General features: G+C 40.6%; 2 protein-coding genes across 2 annotated transcripts; both read right to left on the minus strand.

Moving 5' to 3' along the window:
• Nucleotides 1–9594: 9594 nt before the first annotated feature.
• Nucleotides 9595–11993, minus strand: LOC142527425 (pentatricopeptide repeat-containing protein At2g33680). Its single transcript, XM_075632229.1, has one exon. It carries the CDS (start codon nucleotides 11856–11858, stop codon nucleotides 9717–9719), a length of 2142 nt encoding a protein of 713 aa, XP_075488344.1. The 5' UTR covers nucleotides 11859–11993; the 3' UTR covers nucleotides 9595–9716.
• A 3583-nt stretch (nucleotides 11994–15576) lies between these two features.
• LOC142526030 (uncharacterized) lies at nucleotides 15577–18513 on the minus strand. Its single transcript, XM_075630305.1, has 3 exons — nucleotides 17298–18513; nucleotides 17106–17173; nucleotides 15577–16887 (listed from the first exon to the last, which is right to left on the minus strand). The coding sequence occupies exons 1-3, from the start codon at nucleotides 18511–18513 to the stop codon at nucleotides 15577–15579; spliced, it is 2595 nt and encodes an 864-aa protein (XP_075486420.1).
• Nucleotides 18514–18515: the final 2 nt, after the last annotated feature.

The raw sequence follows: 18515 nt of genomic DNA on the forward strand, positions 1-18515 counted from the left end.
TTGGGAACTGATCCTCGGCGGGTGACAAAGATGATAGCGTTCACCGTGGTGGATATTTTTTCAGCGTATAATGGAATTCTATGACGGCCAGCCCTGAAGGATTTCAGAGCCGTAGCTTCCACTTATCATCAGAAGCTTAATTTTATGTGGGAAAAGGAGTTGGAGTCTTGTGCGGGGACCAAAAAATCACGCGTCGGTGTTATGAAGGAGTAGTGAGGGAGGAGGGAAAAAGAGCATGTGTGGAGCTTAACATGATTATGAAAAGAAGAAATGGGTAACTTTGTCCTATTGAGGTACAAAAAGAACAGAGATGAAAGTTGGAGAATGCGCCGGGCAATGCTTTAAAGAGACTCGGCAACGCTTACCACCTTAGAGAATATTAATCTTGACTTGAATTTTGATGTATTTCGTTTCTGAATTTGTCTTGTATTATCAGTTGAAATTTAATAAAGTCAAGTTCTTATATTAAGTTCGTGGATGTTGTTGTATTGTGAGGATGAAATGAATTAAATTTTCCTGCTAAGGCATCATCTAGCAGAGGAGCAGAGTTGGGAAAGAGAAAAATTTTATTTTCCAGCTATGGCATCGCCTAACAGAGGAGCAGAGTGAGGAAGGAGAAACATTTTATTTTTCCTCCTAAGGCATCGCCTAGGAGAGGAGCAGAGTTCGGGAGAAGAAAAATTTTATTTTCCTGCTAAAGCATCGCCAAGCAGAGGAGCAGAGTTCGGGAGAAGAAAAATTTTATTTTCCTGCTAAGGCATCGCCTAGCAGAGGAGTTAGATGGTGAGGGTGGAGAATCTTTATTTTTCTGCTAAGTCATCGCCTAGTAGAGGAGTTAGAGGGCGGGGGTGGTAAATTTTTATTTTCCTGCTAAGGCCCGACCTAGCAGAGGAGTTAGAGGGTGGAGGTGTTGAATTTTATTTTCCTGCTAAGGCCCGGCTTAGCAGAGGAGTTAGAGGGTGGAGGTGGTGAATTTTTATTTTCCTGCTAAGGTATCGCCTAGTAGAGGAGTTAGAGGGCGGGGGTGGTAAATTTTTATTTTCCTGCTAAGGTCCGACCTAGCAGAGGAGTTAGAAGGTGGAGGTGGGGAATTTTTATTTTCCTGCTAAGGCCCGGCTTAGCAGAGGAGTTAGATGGTGAATGTGGTGAATTTTTATTTTCCTGCTAAGGCCCGACCTAGTAGAGGAGTTAGAGAGTGGGGGTGGTAAATTTTTATTTTCCTGCTAAGGCCCGACCTAGCAGAGAAGTTAGAGGGTAGAGGGGGTGAATTTTTATTTTCCTGCTAAGGCATCTCCTAGTAGAGGAGTTAGAGGGCGGTGGTGGTAAATTTTTATTTTTCTGCTAAGGCCCGACCTAGCAGAGGAGTTAGAGGGTGGAGGTGAATTTTTATTTTCCTGCTAAGGCCCGTCTTAGCAGAGGAGTTAGAGGGTAGAGGTGGTGAATTTTTATTTTTCTGCTAAGTCATCGCCTAGTAGAGGAGTTAGAGGGCGGGGGTGGTAAATTTTTATTTTCCTGCTAAGGTCCGACCTAGCAGAGGAGTTAGAGGGTGGAGGTGGGAATTTTTTTTTCCTGCTAAGGCCCGGCTTAGCAGAGGAGTTAGAGGGTGAAGGTGGTGAATTTTTATTTTCCTGCTAAGGCATCGCCTAGTAGAGGAGTTAGAGGGCGGGGGTGGTAAATTTTTATTTTCCTGCTTAGGCCCGACCTAGCAGATGAGTTAGAGGGTGGAGGTGTTGAATTTTATTTTCCTGGTAAGGCCCGGCTTAGCAGACGAGTTAGAGGGTGAATGTGATGAATTTTTATTTTCCTGCTAAGGCATCGCCTAGTAGAGGAGTTAGAGGGCGGGGGTGGTAAATTTTTATTTTCCTGCTAAGGCCCGACCTGGCAGAGGAGTTAGAGGGGTCGATGTGGTGAATTTTAATTTTCCTGCTAAGGCATCGCCTAGTAGAGGAGTTAGAGAGCGGGGGTAGTAAATTTTTATTTTCCTGCTAAGGCCCGACCTAGCAGAGGAGTTAGAGGATGGAGGTGGAGAATTTTTATTTTCCTGCTAATGTCCGGCTTAGTAAAGGAGTTAGAGGGTGAAGGTGGTGAATTTTTATTTTCCTGCTAAGGCATCGCCTAGTAGAGGAGTTAGAGGGCGGGGGTCGTAAATTTTTATTTTCCTGCTAAGGCCCGACCTAGCAGAGGTGTTAGAGGGTGGAGGTGTTGAATTTTATTTTCCTGCTAAGGCCCGGCTTAGCAGAGGAGTTAGAGGGTGGAGGTGGTGAATTTTTATTTTCCTGCTAAGGCATCGCCTAGTAGAGGAGTTAGAGGGCGGGGGTGGTAAATTTTTATTTTCCTGCTAAGGTCCGACCTAGCAGAGGAGTTAGAAGGTGGAGGTGGGGAATTTTTATTTTCCTGCTAAGGCCCGGCTTAGCAGAGGAGTTAGATGGTGAATGTGGTGAATTTTTATTTTCCTGCTAAGGCCCGACCTAGTAGAGGAGTTAGAGAGTGGGGGTGGTAAATTTTTATTTTCCTGCTAAGGCCCGACCTAGCAGAGAAGTTAGAGGGTAGAGGGGGTGAATTTTTATTTTCCTGCTAAGGCATCGCCTAGTAGAGGAGTTAGAGGGCGGTGGTGGTAAATTTTTATTTTTCTGCTAAGGCCCGACCTAGCAGAGGAGTTAGAGGGTGGAGGTGAATTTTTATTTTCCTGCTAAGGCCCGTCTTAGCAGAGGAGTTAGAGGGTAGAGGTGGTGAATTTTTATTTTTCTGCTAAGTCATCGCCTAGTAGAGGAGTTAGAGGGCGGGGGTGGTAAATTTTTATTTTCCTGCTAAGGTCCGACCTAGCAGAGGAGTTAGAGGGTGGAGGTGGGAATTTTTTTTTCCTGCTAAGGCCCGGCTTAGCAGAGGATTTAGAGGGTGAAGGTGGTGAATTTTTATTTTCCTGCTAAGGCATCGCCTAGTAGAGGAGTTAGAGGGCGGGGGTGGTAAATTTTTATTTTCCTGCTTAGGCCCGACCTAGCAGATGAGTTAGAGGGTGGAGGTGTTGAATTTTTATTTTCCTGGTAAGGCCCGGCTTAGCAGACGAGTTAGAGGGTGAATGTGATGAATTTTTATTTTCCTGCTAAGGCATCGCCTAGTAGAGGAGTTAGAGGGCGGGGGTGGTAAATTTTTATTTCCTGCTAAGGCCCGACCTAGCAGAGGAGTTAGAGGGGTCGATGTGGTGAATTTTAATTTTCCTGCTAAGGCATCGCCTAGTAGAGGAGTTAGAGAGCGGGGGTAGTAAATTTTTATTTTCCTGCTAAGGCCCGACCTAGCAGAGGAGTTAGAGGATGGAGGTGGAGAATTTTTATTTTCCTGCTAAAGTCCGGCTTAGTAAAGGAGTTAGAGGGTGAAGGTGGTGAATTTTTATTTTCCTGCTAAGGCATCGCCTAGTAGAGGAGTTAGAGGGCGGGGGTCGTAAATTTTTATTTTCCTGCTAAGGCCCGATCTAGCAGAGGTGTTAGAGGGTGGAGGTGTTGAAATTTTATTTTCCTGCTAAGACCCGGCTTAGCAGAGGAGTTAGATGGTTGAGGTGGTGAATTTTTATTTTCCTGCTAAGGCATCGCCTAGTAGAGGAGTTAGAGGGCGTGGGTGGTAAATTTTTATTTTCCTGCTAAGGTCCGACCTAGCAGAGGAGTTAGAGGGTGGAGGTGGGGAATTTTTTATTTTCCTGCTAAGGTATCACCTAGCAGAGGAGTTAGAGGGTGAAGGTGTTGGATTTTTATTTTTCTGCTAAGGCCCGACTTAGCAGAGAAGTTACGAGATGATGAGGTGAGAGTTTTATTTTCCTGTTAAGGCATCGCCTAGCAGTGGAGTTAGAGGGTGGGGAGGGTGAAGTTTTATTTTTCCTGCTAAGGACTATTTTAGCAGAGGAATCAAGAACACGGGGAAGTGAGAATTATTTTCCTTCAAAAGCTTAGTAGAGGACCTTGAAGATGGGGGCGACGAGGGCATACCATGTTATAAAAACTTATTTGGTTTGTCGTTAACGAACGATGTTTGCCGCTGCGAAAATTACGGGGATCGACCTGCCCGGTCAGATCGCGGGGATCGACCTGCCCGGTCAGATCGCGGGGATCGACCTGCCCGGTCAGATCGCGGGGATCGACCTGCCCGGTTAGGTCGTGTGGGCTTGGGGGCAACGCCCCCAAAAGCTATTCAGAAACCGCATAATCATTCACAAGTGGCAGAGGACAAGGCTGTGCAGGGCGAGTGTGATGGCTTGGGCGAGGGGTTCGTTGGGCGAGGTTGATTGCCTGGGCGAGGTTGGCAGGGTATAGACGAGAGCGCGCTGGCGAGGGTGTAGGCGTTGGGCGAGGAGGGCTATCATGTATGGGCGAGGGCGTGCAAGTGGTGGGCGTGCAAAAAGGGTGGATGGGCGAAGCTGTGGCGAGCACTCGAGGAGGTTGGTGCGCTGGGCGAGGCTGCGCACTTGGCGAGGGCATGCTTGAGCGAGGGTGGGGCGAGCCCGGAAGAGTGTCGGCGAGGGCAGGCGAGGGCGAGGGCCAGGAGTTTGGCGCGCTGGGCGAGGCTGCGCAACGACTGTGCGCTCGGGCGAGAAGGCAGGTGCTCGGGCGAGGGCGAGAGTGGCGGGGCTGGGCGAAGTGGTGCGTGGACGTATGGGCGAAGGTGGAAGCGTGCTAGGCGGCAAGGAGGCTTGAGTGAGGCCTGAGGCGAGGGTACAGCTTGCGGCGAGGAGGCGAGAGTGAGGCCTGGGCGAGGGTACACCTTGTGGCGAGGGGGCAAGAGGCGAGGGCGAAGGGGTGAAGGGTTGCCCTGGCTGAGGAGAGTGAAGCACGGGCGACGCTACGAGGGGCGAGAGGAGGGATGGCGAGGCGAGGGTGCGAGTAGGGAGGTGTGGACGTGTTGGTTTGCGGGCGAGGGGCGTGGTGTGGTGGCGAGTGTGCGAGGTCGGCGCTGCGAGGGGATGTGGCGTGGTGGCGCATGCGAAGACGGGCGGGAGCGGCGAGAGGCGGGGAAGAGCGTGGGAAAAGAAAGCAAGGGCAGGGCGAGGGCGGTGACTGGCGAGGCGGCAGTGCGAGGATGTGTGGAAGGGCGGCGTGGGGCGAGAACATGTGCTAGGCGAGCGTAGGAAGGGACAAATATGGAGGGGAAGAGAAGTAAATAGTGCGTGGGAAAAATGAGAGTGAAGGAAGGAAGGATCTCTATTTTTAGGTGAGGCCCAGATCAGGTCTGGCTCTTCAGAGGAAGATTATGATTTAGCTTGTTTCCAAATTTTTGGAGACTGACGAACGGCTGGAAGAAAATGCACAACTCTCACCCGGTACCCCGAGGACAGCACAACTAATCGAATTTCGAACTTGCGATTCAGTTCGACTCGGGAGGGGGAGACTGGTGATACCCCAAGAATGGGCCCACTACCTCTGGCCCATCCCCTGGCCCATCCCAAGCCCAAGAGGAAGACAGGCCCATCAAGGGCCCAGGTATTCTCCTATAAATACCAGGTTTGAGCGTATGATAATGGATTCAATATATTTTTTTTCAGCAGCACCCTTAGCTGCTCCCCTCATATATCCTCAGTCACTGACTTGAGCATCGGAGGGGTTACGCCAGGACACCCTCATGGCCCCCTCCTAACGGTCTTCTTCATGATTTCAGGCTCAGGACCATTTCAAAACCCTGCGTCTGTACTAGTGACGCTTGTCTGAATCGGACCCTAAATTTTCCGTGAGTATCACAAGTATTTGACAATAGATTTCTTACTCCCAATTAGAAATCTAAACACAAATAGATCCTTAAATGATCGGATTAAAAATTATCAGCGTGTGCTTTCTTCGATCAGTTGCGCTATCCAAGAATGCTTTGAACTTCGAAAGCTTTTATTGCGAGGAAATGATGTCTCAAAGAGATTCTAAAACTTGCCTTACTGATCTAATTATAGGCATCACCTACAAAGATGTCTTTCGAATCTTGTATTTGTGTCCAAATACAGACGTCGTTGCTGCTATGTCATCGTCTTTTATGATATAACTTATACTTTGGGTAGTGCACATGGACTATGTCAGTCAACCAAATAAAAAATTGTTACAGATGATATTGTCCAATCATCAGCTGAGCTCTATTTTTTAAGGGATGTTAGTAGATGATCAGAGAATGTTCATTGATTAGACTAACTGATCCACTGAAGCAGCTTGTTGTCCTTTGATCAGTTTGGATTCTATCAACGACCCTTTATAGCTTAGCTTAGCTTAGTTCAGTAACCCTTAGCCCACAAATAGACTTCTATTAGTTTTGCTTAGGTGTCGGTAGAGATCTGATTAACAATTTTATTTCGGAAACAAAGATGTTAATAAATAATCAGTTTCTTTTCTAAATTCAGTTCGGTTAGACCGTGTAATTATTCATTAGATCAACAATCTTGTTAAAATCACAAAAACTAAAATGTTCTAACAAATCATATAATATAAATGAAATATATATGAGATAAACATTTATTAGAACTTAATTTTGTTGATATTTGTTTGTTTCTGGAATATTTAATGCAATTAACGAATTTCAGAAAACATTTGCATTGCTCAAATCGTGATCATTGCTCGAGTGATCACAGTGTGGTTTAAACGGTTTTTACATTAAATTCAAACCGAATTGACATGTGCGGTTTGGTTTGAAAACTTTTTTTGGTTACAGTTTTTTTATGTAAAATTTCATGTGCGGTTGCGGGTGGTTTGGCAGTACTTTTTGTCCGATAAAGAGCAAATTAGCACTAATTAGAAATAAAAAAATAAGTTACAACAAAAAATTAAGTTACTAGTACAATAGAGCTAAAATTTTAAATTAATATTAAAACATTAAATAGATTTAGAATATCTTTGAAATAAAAACATAAACTCCGACTGTAAAAACATTTTGTAAGAGAAGGGAGACATAAGGTTGAAAATTGAGAATGTTGAGAAAATGGAATAGAAATTGATGCCGATGAATGAAATTAGATTCTATTTAATAGTTTATTAACATAAACGTTTGTTTTGAATTAATTAAAAAAAGAAAAAAGAAAAAGAGGGAATGTAGAATAAATAATTATTCGAATGAATTAAAATTGTTTACTTTTAAATCTTCAATATTCTAGTTCACTATATATATATATATATATTATTTATTTTCTAGCATTGAAATTAGATATGCTAATGTGTAATTTGAACCGAACTCTTGAATTAAATTAACTTACGAAGAGAGTATGGATATAACAATAATTTCATAATTTTACACTCCAAACTTTGGCAAAAACTTATGTGAGACGGTTTCACGGGTCGTATTTTGTGAGACAGATCTCTTATTTGGGTCATCCATGAAAAAATATTACTTTTTATGCTAATATTACTTTTATTGTGAATATCGATAGGATTGACTCGTCTAAAAGATAAAGATTTTTGAAACCGTCTTATAGGAGACGTACTCCCAAACTTTTCCACAATCTTTCAAATACATACGTTCATACAAGAAGTGAAAAAGGGGGCAAAAATCCATTGATCCAAGCACACACACAATTCTTTAAAAGCTTTTTAAAAAGAGAAACAGCACCAACAACAGAAAACAAAATCTTCACCCACCCACCTTGGCTGAGTTTGTTGGACTCATCGAAAGAACCGGTTCCCTTTCCGAGTGTCGAATATTTGAAGTTCAAGCTGCTATCACGAAGGATTTTCACCAATTCATTTGAATGGTTGGAACCTGACAAAATCGGAGATGGTTAAAATGAGACTGACCCGAATATTATCAATTATAAATCTGGATTGTACTGTGTTTCCAAAAATACATCACAATTACTCCTTCAGTGATAAAAAAACAGCAAATGCACTACCCTCTGTGACGACTGTAACTATTAGCATCCCCATGTAAGAGAGAAAACTCATGCTGACCAGGTTTGATTGGGGAAAAAAACTAATAACCAACTTTCTAACATTTAAATCTGAAGAAAAACACACAACCTAGAACTGAAATCCAGATAAGCTAAGATATTAACTCTAGAACTAAAATTCCCAGGTATAGGATCAAGGTAATTTGTATCAGTTACAGCATATCTAGCTGTAACTTGGAGTTGATTACATTGGAAAAATAAAAACAGAGAACAACAACAAAGTTATATGGAGTCCTGCATGCCATGCAAATCCCAATCCAATCAAACCTTATGGATTTGCATGTGGTCAAATGAGTGTGATTCCATCCTCTTGACACTTGTAAGGTCGGGCAGTCATATATGCATATTCTAGACCAGTAAAAATTTATGCATAATGAGCCATGTAAACCAAATGAAATCATGAGTTAATTAGTAAAAACATTTTTATGCTTGATAAGATTAAGTTTCTGCAGACTAGACTTTATTACAAATAATATGACAATTTTTGTGAACAAATTTGAGACAATATGAACTTCACACGCTACAAAAACAGCGAAGTAATGTAAGATACCCCCGGTATCTCATGACAAATGCATGAATAACACTAACTGACAAGATCATTTAAGCAAAACTAAAACAGAAAGACAAAAAAAGGAAAGGAAAAAAACCATAGGCCGCATCATTGTTTTAGGTCCAGCAACATAAAAGCACAATGTTAATTCCTCTTACTGGGAAACATAAAAGATAGTTCATCTCACTGCACCTTGTGATAATTTGAGTTCCTAAAAAATGTTGTTAAGACTTGGGTTTTGTTGTTACCCATTTTCTCTAGCAGAAACAGCAAGGAATGAACAAATAAAGCATTTGAGGCAAGGTTGAGTTCTAGAATATTTCAAGCTTTCAATGTACTTTTTTCTTGAGAAACACCAAAGACGGAAATGAAAACGTGGGAGGAGAAGGCTAAAAGCAAAGCTTGGTTATGATCTGAAATGAGATCATATCAACAAAACAGTTTTAAGCATATTGAAACTTGGGAAATTATAGGATGCGAGAAGGGGAGACTTTTTTCCCCTCCTTTATTCGAAAAAAGGGATATGCATCAGTCAGGAGAGAGCAGGCTCACATTACCAAGGAGGACGAAATGCTTTCAATTTAGGAAATCCTTGGAGAATTTGAAGTATCAAAAAATATTTAGAGAGAAACAGCTGTTTCTGGTGCCCATAACTACTGAATAGAAAAAAAATTGCAGGGCATGTAAAGGGGTCGGTATCGTCAATCCCTCTAAGCAAGCATTATCCTCAGGTATACTTGTACATAAGCGATACTATGAAAAATAGAACGCATGAGAAACAGCTGCTTGGTAGACCTTAATTGTCCTGAAGGTATTTCATACTTTTCTGGATATGTTCCTCTTGTTACTGATTAAAAAAAACTAACAGAAGGTTTTGGTGGCACATGAAGTTTCTTGGATACTGTAGGTTGATGTAATCCAATGTGGAGATAAAGAGAAGGTAAAACAATGATTCCACAAAAGAAGAACCGAGAGAGAGAAGATCTCTAGATTTTGTTGTGTTTGATATGTTTGCCCATGGTCTCTACATATATAGAGACCAAACCATATCAAATAGGATACCTGATAGGTATCAAACTCTAAAAGATTAATATTCTTTCAAATTAATAAATATTTTATCTTATCAGGTGACCGGGTCAAAGCCCACATGTTTAAGTCCAACAGGGAGATATGTAGCCATTTTTGTGAGGAAAATAGAATCAATCTTGTATTTGTAAAATTGAAATAAAGTACAAAAGGCCACCCCTACGGCCATCACCACTTCAGCTTAATCTATTCCTCTAAAATAGAATCAAATCCCAGTAGGTAACCTTCATCTTTCATCAGCTTGCTCAATTTCCATATCTCTGCACGGGTGTGTTTGATTTCAGGGTGCAACAAATCCCCAACAACAAACACATGAACCTGATTCTTCAACTCAATCCAGCTACATCCAGGCTCCTTGCTCACCCCTCTGATATTCATCATCCTTCTGACTCTCTCAATGTCATCTAACCTACCCAGAGCTGAATAAATACTCGACAACAACACATAGCTAGATGATTCAAGAGAACCCAATTCCATCAACCTCTCTCCCGCATATGCACCCAACAAATAATTATGATGGTTTCTACAAGCACTCAACAAAATATGCCATAAAGAAAGACCGTGATCATTGGGTGCTGATTCAATAAATTCTTTGGCTTCTTGGAGTTTCCCAGCACGACTGAGAATATCAACCATACAGGCATGGTGCTCTGTTGTCGGAACTATATTAAATTTATTGGATATTGATTTAAAATACTCCCAACCCTTGTCGACCAGTCCCATGTGGCTACAGGCTGAAAGAACATTTACAAAAGTAACACAATCGGGATTGGCACCCTCCAATTGCATCTCTTCAAAAAGTTCGAGGGCTTCAAGCCCAAGGCCATTCTGAGAAAGACCGGAAATCATTGCATTCCAAGATACCACATCTCTGGTAGGCATCCTCCTAAAGATAGCATTCACATCAACAAGGTTCCCACATTTTGCATACATAGTCGATAGAGCACTTCCAATTGGAACTTCAAGAGAAAATCCATTCTTAACCACATGGGCATGGAGCTGTTTTCCTTGCTCCAAAGCTGAAAGGCCAGAGCAGGCTTTCAACACACTGGCCAGAGTCAACTCATTAGAAGCAACCCCTTCCATTTGCATTCTACAGTACAAACTGATAGCACTCTCATTGTCTCCATTCTGTACAAAACCTCCAATCATGGATGTCCACATTACAAGATCAGGCTCTAGCAGAGTCTCAAATCCCTTCTGGGCATCAATTATTCTGCCACATTTAGCATACATATCAACCAAAGCTGTCATAATATACACTTGAGATTCGAATCCTGATTTGATCAAATAGCCATGCACTTGCATACCTAAATTTGTCGCATCAGTATCACTACAAGCATTAAGAATCCCAACAACTGTGTATTCACTAGGCTTCATCCCACAACAATGCATCTCCTTGAACAACACCAGTGACTTGTCGCCATGTCCACTCTGTGCATAGCCAGTTATCATTGCAGACCATGAAATTGAATTCTTATCATTGGAAAACTCAAACACCCGAACCGAGTCATCTAAATTCCCACACTTAGCGTACATAGTAACAACTGCATTACTGACAGAAACAATTTCTAGCAAACCATTTTTAACCGCTAAACAGTGAATTTGCTTCCCTGTTTCAAGGAATTCATGTGATTTAAAAGCACTCAGCGCACCAGTCAACACAAACTCATTAACACCTTCATTCCCTCCAGCCACCAACACTCTGAAAACCCCAAAGGCCTCGTTCACAAGCCCCTGGGAAGCGTATCCAGAAATCATGGTAGACCAAGTGACCGAGTTTCTATTCAGCATTTCATCAAACACCTTACGACCATCACCTAAAAATCCCATCTTGCAATAAGCATTCAACATAGAGGTGTACACAAAGACATCACCGGTGGTAACGAACTTAATCACCAAAGAATGCGTTTGCTGAGCCACGACAGGGTCCTCCAAATTGGCACAGGCAGATAGAACGCCGGTGAAAGTACGGGAATTAGGGAGTGTAGAGTGCTGTAACATTTGCTGGAAGAGTTGGAGTGCCGAAAGGGAGTGATGGCCAAGACCCATCTGGGAGTGGCCGTTGATGAGGATATTCCAGGAGACCGCGTCATCTTTGCATGGGAAATCTGTGAAGAAATTATGGGCCTCGCAAAAGAGGTCGCATTTGGAATAGAAGTTGAGGAGGGCGTTGGACAGGAATATACACGATGGGATTACACCATCTTTCAGGAGGTGGCCATGGATGGATCTACCGCTTGAAAGATTTTTGTTGCAAGTGAAGAATTGGAGCTTGGTAACAACACTGCGGTACTGTGGAGGTAGAGTGGCAACAACCTGATTCATAAAGAAGCATTTGTAAACAATTTTTCTCCCTACATCTTCATTAACCCGATTGAAGTCGTTATTTTCTTCTTATTTCTTCGCACTTTTACGTGCCAATTGTAGTGCTTTGATTTCAAGAAATTACAATTTCACGAAAATTTCACGAGATTGTCAGTGTTAAGAGTAGTGTCATAGCTAGGGGTGTTCATCGATCGGTTCGGTTCGGTTTTCGATTTTTTATTTCGGTTTTTTCGGTTTTCGGTTTTAGAAATATATAATCCGAATCCGAACCATTTTTCTTCGGTTTGGTTCGATTTTCTACCAAAACGGTTCGGTTATTTCGGTCGGTTATTTTGGTTTTGGTATAATTATTTAAATTAATAATATAAATATATTATAAAATATAATATGTTAACTTTCTATATGTTTTCTTAGTAAAATATTTAAATATAAAGTCTAAATTAATTAAACAAACAACAATCAACTAAAAATTGTTCAAAATGGTTTTGTATTAACTAAATATCATATAAAAATATATAATATAAATAAAAATATAAAAAAATTATTAATTTAATGAAATTTCGGTTTTTTCGGTTTTGAGATATATAATCCAAAACCGAACCAAATAAACTTCGATTTTAACATTTATATCCGAATTATAAAATTCGGCTTTCGGTTCGGTTCGGTGTTCGGTTTTTTCGATTTGGATTTTCGGGTTTTTCGGTTTTATCCGAAGTTTGAACACCCCTAGTCATAGTGAACCAACGAGCAAATTTAACTTAATTGATTTTAATGTTAAAATAATATTTATTTTAATAATATTTTACGATTTTATCCACTTATCATATTTGATTTATTTGTATATCAATGCAAGCTGTATAATTAAAATCTTTGAATATTCAATAGAAAATACCATGAGGTCTGCATCTCAACGTAATATCATAAAACTCGTTAAAAAGTGTACAATATATTCTAAATAGGTTTCTAACCGAATCAGCCGCGTAAAATAAGGATAAAGATCGCTTGAGATTGAGCCATGATTTATTGGTAAGAGCATGAAGATGTCCATTCGTACAGATGAATGATCATTTGATGATTCACTTAACAATCCTCCCTCGAACTGTCTAAGTGGTTATCACTTATTGAGTAGAATATTCCGTAGTTGTGGTTGTACATCATCCTTTGACCAGGGACAATGTAGAGGTTCTAGCATATACTTTGATCTGTTTACTGACTGCATTGAGGGTCATCAGGTGGCGATGTTGGGTGTAGTTTCGAAATACGTAGAAGCAAATACATTGTAGTCGAAAATTCATTGTTTGCCAATGAGTGAAGATATCTTATGTGATCTGATAAGTCAATAATGCAAGAAATCTCTAGTCAAAGTAAGACATGTGTATTTTGGAAATGTATTTCCTCATATGCACATATTATGTCGCTATTAGTACTCAATTATACATCACATCATTATCGAATTTATATTAAACTCTCGATTTAGCAATGATTGCAGATTCGATCGAGATATATGAGTTGAAGGGATATGCAAACCATAACTTAAAGTTCTTCAACACACTATCAATAATACCTAAAGGGATCATGGAGCGATGCTACTAAATGCTCTTACCATGATCTAATAAATACAATTATAAATGAGTTCCGACTTTTTAGAGTCACTATTGGTACTCAAAAGATATCTCATCGTTATTAAAAACTGTTGTCTATTAATGTGTTTTTCAAAGTAAAAAAAAAAAAACGATTTTTGGAAGTAAGTTGTCCATTAACCTTTTTTATTTATGGTTTGAATGACAACAATTATGAGAAACCCTTGTCTATTGCCTTGATTTTAGTGTCAAAGGCAGCGATTTTTTTTAAAAAAATGGATTAAGCTCGTAATATTGGCTATATCGTGTGTCTTCCTCCTCTGAACCCTAAATCGATTGATGGAGAAACCGAAATTAACATTTACAAAATAAAAAAACTACTGAGCTCCAAATATTCACATGTCACCACCACCATTCCTACTCCGAATCTACAATCGATTTTGAAAATCGACGATCGACGGTGAAGTTACGGCCTTTTCAAGTAACGAAAATTGTCATGACTTGAGGGAGAAGAATGAAGATGTCACAGGGAGTGGAGAGAGTGAACAAGAAATTGAAAATTGATTGGGGCAAATCAACAAATTTTTAAAATAAAACATATCTATTACTTTTTAAAAAAAATTAGGTGGGGCTAGAGCCCAACCTAGCCCCCAACCTAGCTCCGCCCATGATTATGGGTGTATTTTAAGGTGTTATGGTAAGTTTGGATGGATCGGGTCGCCGTTTTAAGGTCTAAGGATAAAATTGAGAAAGTTAGGGTTTCGAGGGCAAAACAATCATTTTACACCTGAAAAATGTTAGACGTCCTGGCAGTGCCCTGAATGCTGTAATGAATGTCAAAATGTTATTTAAAATATTATGGAGTTTATGATGCAAAACGATAAATGCTAAAAGACGTGTTGTATGTTTGATTTAAAAGAAAATGATATTATTGCATGTATTTTTATAAAGTTAAGGAAGCGAGGAAAAATGTTTTGAAAGAAGTGATTTAATTGTGACGGTAAAGAAATGAGGATTCGTGAGGGACGAGGCCCAGAGAGAAACCGTTTATGGGAGAAGGCCCCAGAGAGAGCCTGTCGATCGAATTTCCATCGAAATGAGATGATAATATGTAAGGTCAATGCTCAGTTGACAGGTGAGAGTGTAGCTGATGTCCCCGCTGACTATAGCTAAGGCATATAACGGAAAAGTGGTTAATGTTGCCTCGCCACCTGGTACTATGGTTATAGATTAGATTGATCAATTGACCGAATGATGAAAGGATGATCACAATTAATGAACGGAATTCATCTTAAAAGAATTGTATATGTATATCTTTATGATGAGGAAATGATATGATGAAAGAAAAAATATTTAAATTTTATGCACATTCATAAAAAGCTGTTTTTATTAAAAGTATTTTCACTGTTGCATGTGAATGTATATGTATTACTTGTTATCATGGTTAATGTTTGTTGAGTCGATAGTATCATTAGGTGTGATCGGTGTAGATGAGCATGATTTTGATGATGTTGGAGGACTTGATGGTTGAACTAACTAAATTGATGATACACATAACCCGATGATCTTTACTAATTTTTCCGCGTTAGTATGATTTTAAAGATTTTATGACGTTTATGACTTTTGATGCTGTTGAGTGGTTTTGAGATGATTTAAGAGTTTATGCTATTTTTAGGTTTGGTTTGACAATTTTATATTTTGCACTCGTTCTTTTAGAATTTTAAATAATAGGTTGGTTGGTTTAATTTAAATTTTGCAAAATATATACATGTGTATGCATTTTTTACCGAGAGATTTAAAGAAAGAAAAAAAATTAGTATATTTTTAAAATAAAATGAGTAGTAGACGTTTCACAATATTTTTTAGGTTTGTTTAGATTTTTAATATGTATTGATATTATTATGATTTATAAATTTATTGCGTTATTTAAATTATTTATATTTATAGATTACATCTATAGAGGTTTAATAGAAAAATATATATCAATTAATGAATTAAGAAGCACTTCAATGATATTCATCCAAACACATTTTATGAATTTAAAAAGTATTTTTTTATCTATTTATTCAAACACAAAAATAACACAATTTTTATTTCAAAAAAACGCTTTTTTTTTTACGGTGAAAACTTCTTGTAATTTATTGAATAAGAGTCAGATACTTGATTACAAGATTAATCAGCCAAAAAGGAAAATCTCCACACTTCCAAACAAATGGGGAAGGGGAGGAACAGGCAAAAAAAGCAATAGAATGTGCAACATGATTTGCAGTCCGACGAACATGCCTAAGAGAAGGGCTCCCTAGAAGAGACAGTAGGCCACGGATTTCAGACGCTAGGGCCTCAGTGTAACTACGATTCTCTTCTACACCAATGACTGCTTGCACGGCGAGCAGAGAATCAGAGGTAATAAGATGAATCCTGATGTTATGATCCCTTAAAATGTTAACACCAACTAGAATAGCTAGTAGTTCATCAAAAGTAATCGAGGAAGGCTTCTCAATCTTCTGACCAAAGACAAGAATCGGTTGGCCCTCATGGTTCCTGATAATCCGACCAAGAGCATATCTATTGGTACCTTCATTAAAAACTGCATCAACATCTAGGCGTAGGGTATTCACCAGGGGAGCACTCCAGGATCTAGGAGACCAAATTGGATCCTGCGATGAGGCAAGCCTTAGGGCTTGGCGTGCCGATTGAAAGTCTGCCAGACGGCTTGAGCTCCACTCCACATTGAAAGCAAGGGGATCCACTTTCGGACTATGAGTAAGACGAAGCCTCTCACACCAAATAGCCCAAGATCGCATCACAAATATCTCAAACTCATCCTTGCTTAGCTTTTCCGACATCCAGAGTGATATGTCCTGGGCCTCCAAGTGGTGAGTTTGTTTTAAGATCTGCCAGAAACCGGTACCTTTCCAGCAGTGCTTAATGGCCGAACAGGAGAAAAGAGCATGGGCAGTTGAGTCACAAGAGGCATGGCATAAGGGACACGATCCAACAACTGGGACATGGTGAGCCCGCAAATTCTGCTGCGTGGGGATAATATTCTGTAGAACCCTCCACCAAAAAACCCGGACTTTCGGAAGAATATTGAGAGACCAAAGGAGCCGCCATTCATTAACAAAATGTGGAGCCGAGGTGGAGGGGTGAGAATAAAAAAAACCAATCTCTGCCTTGTAGCCACTCCGAACTGAATATTTGCCCTTAGGGTCAAGGGCCCAAAACCTAAAATCAGCTTTTTGAGTAGGAAAGAGTGGGATCGTGAGTATATCCTTGACTAAGTGAGGTGGGAAGAGGTTATGGATAATATCCTCATTCCAAGTATCCCCGTCCAATAGAGAGCTCACGAAAGAGAAATTTTCAGAGTTAGCAAGCACAGGTGTCAGGCACGACGACCCAGGAATCCAACGCTCCTCAAAGGTTGCAATCTTCGAACCATCCCCCACTTTCTAACAAAGACCCCTTTCCAAAAGCGGCCTGCTCCACGCTAAAGATTGCCAGATATAGGACGGGTTATTGCCAAGAGGAGCTTTCATAATATCAAGATGCCGAAAGTATCTAGCTTTCAGGACTCGGGCAAGTAAGGATCCCGGGTCATTAATTATCCGCCAAACATGTTTTGCTAATAAAGCTTTGGTAAACGACTCAAGATGGCGAAAACCAAAACCCCCCATGCACTTAGGTCTGCACAGAGTTCTCCAGGTTTTCCAATGTAAGCATCTCCTCCCCTTTTCCCTACCCCACCAAAAGTTTGCGCATTCATGTTCAATCTCCTCACAGATCGATTTTGGGATATGGAAACACGACATAGCATAGGTAGGTATGGCTTGGAGAACAGATTTGATTAAGGTCTCCTTACCTCCTACCGAGAAAAACTTATTTCCCCACCCATGAATTCTTTGCACAATCCTTTCCACCAGGTACCGAAATTGCAGCTTTTTGCTACGACTAGAGGCCACAGGAAGGCCTAAATACACATCATGTCCCTGTACCACAGGTATTGCCAGGGCTAATTTAATTTGATCTCCCACTTGGTCTGTAGTGTTAGGGCTGAACGATAGAGAGGATTTTTCATAATTGATCAGTTGGCCCGAAGCCCTTTCATAAGAAGATAAGCAGTTACGAATTTCCCTGCAATCCTCCATAGTTGCCCTAAAGAACAATAGGCTGTCATCTGCAAAAAACAGATGGGAGATAGTTGGGCTGGAAGAAGCAATACGCACCCCATGTAGGAGCTTTCTGGCCTCAAGAGATAAAAGAGCTGAGGATAGACCATGAGCACACATCACAAATAGGTATGGAGATAGTGGATCTCCTTGTCGCAGCCCTCTGCTTGGAGAGATATTACCAATCAAATCACCATTCAGGAAGACGGAGTATCTAACCGATTTCAAACATCTAATGATCTTTTCCACCCATGGCACTGCAAAACCCAATCTAAGCATCATGTCCTCAAGAAAACACCACTCTACTCGGTCATAAGCTTTGCTCATATCAAGTTTCAGCGCAGCATAACCTTTCTGGCCCTGTTTCCTGTTTTTAATCCAGTGCAGAGTCTCAAAACTAAGAATAATGTTGTCAGAAATGAGTCGCCCGGGGATGAATGCACTCTGAAATTCATTAACAACATGTTTTAGAATAAGACTAAGCTTGTTACTCAGAGCTCGAGCAACTATCTTATAGCAGACATTGCATAGGCTAATTGGCCTGTAATCTTTCATCGTCATTGGGCTCTTGATTTTTGGAATAAGGGTAATAATAGTAGCATTCCAATCGTCAATATTACCCCCATCATTAAGGATATGAAGAACAGCCGACGTTACCTCGTCTTCTAGAACATTCCAGAATTTCTGAAAAAAGAATACTGACATACCATCAGGACCTGGAGCTTTGTCGGGGTGCATGTCAAAAAGGGCTTTTCGAACTTCAGGGGCCGAAAAAGGCCTGCATAAATGCTCATTCGAATGTCCATCAATCGTTGGTATCACACAATCCAGAATCTTGCTGCGGTCTTCCATAGATGGATTATTTGTCGAGAACATATTCACAAAGTAGTGCTCTATAATTTCAGACATGC

This window comes from Primulina tabacum, chromosome 15 (genome assembly GCF_025594145.1).
Source record: "Primulina tabacum isolate GXHZ01 chromosome 15, ASM2559414v2, whole genome shotgun sequence".
NCBI classification, from domain to species: Eukaryota; Viridiplantae; Streptophyta; class Magnoliopsida; order Lamiales; family Gesneriaceae; genus Primulina; species Primulina tabacum.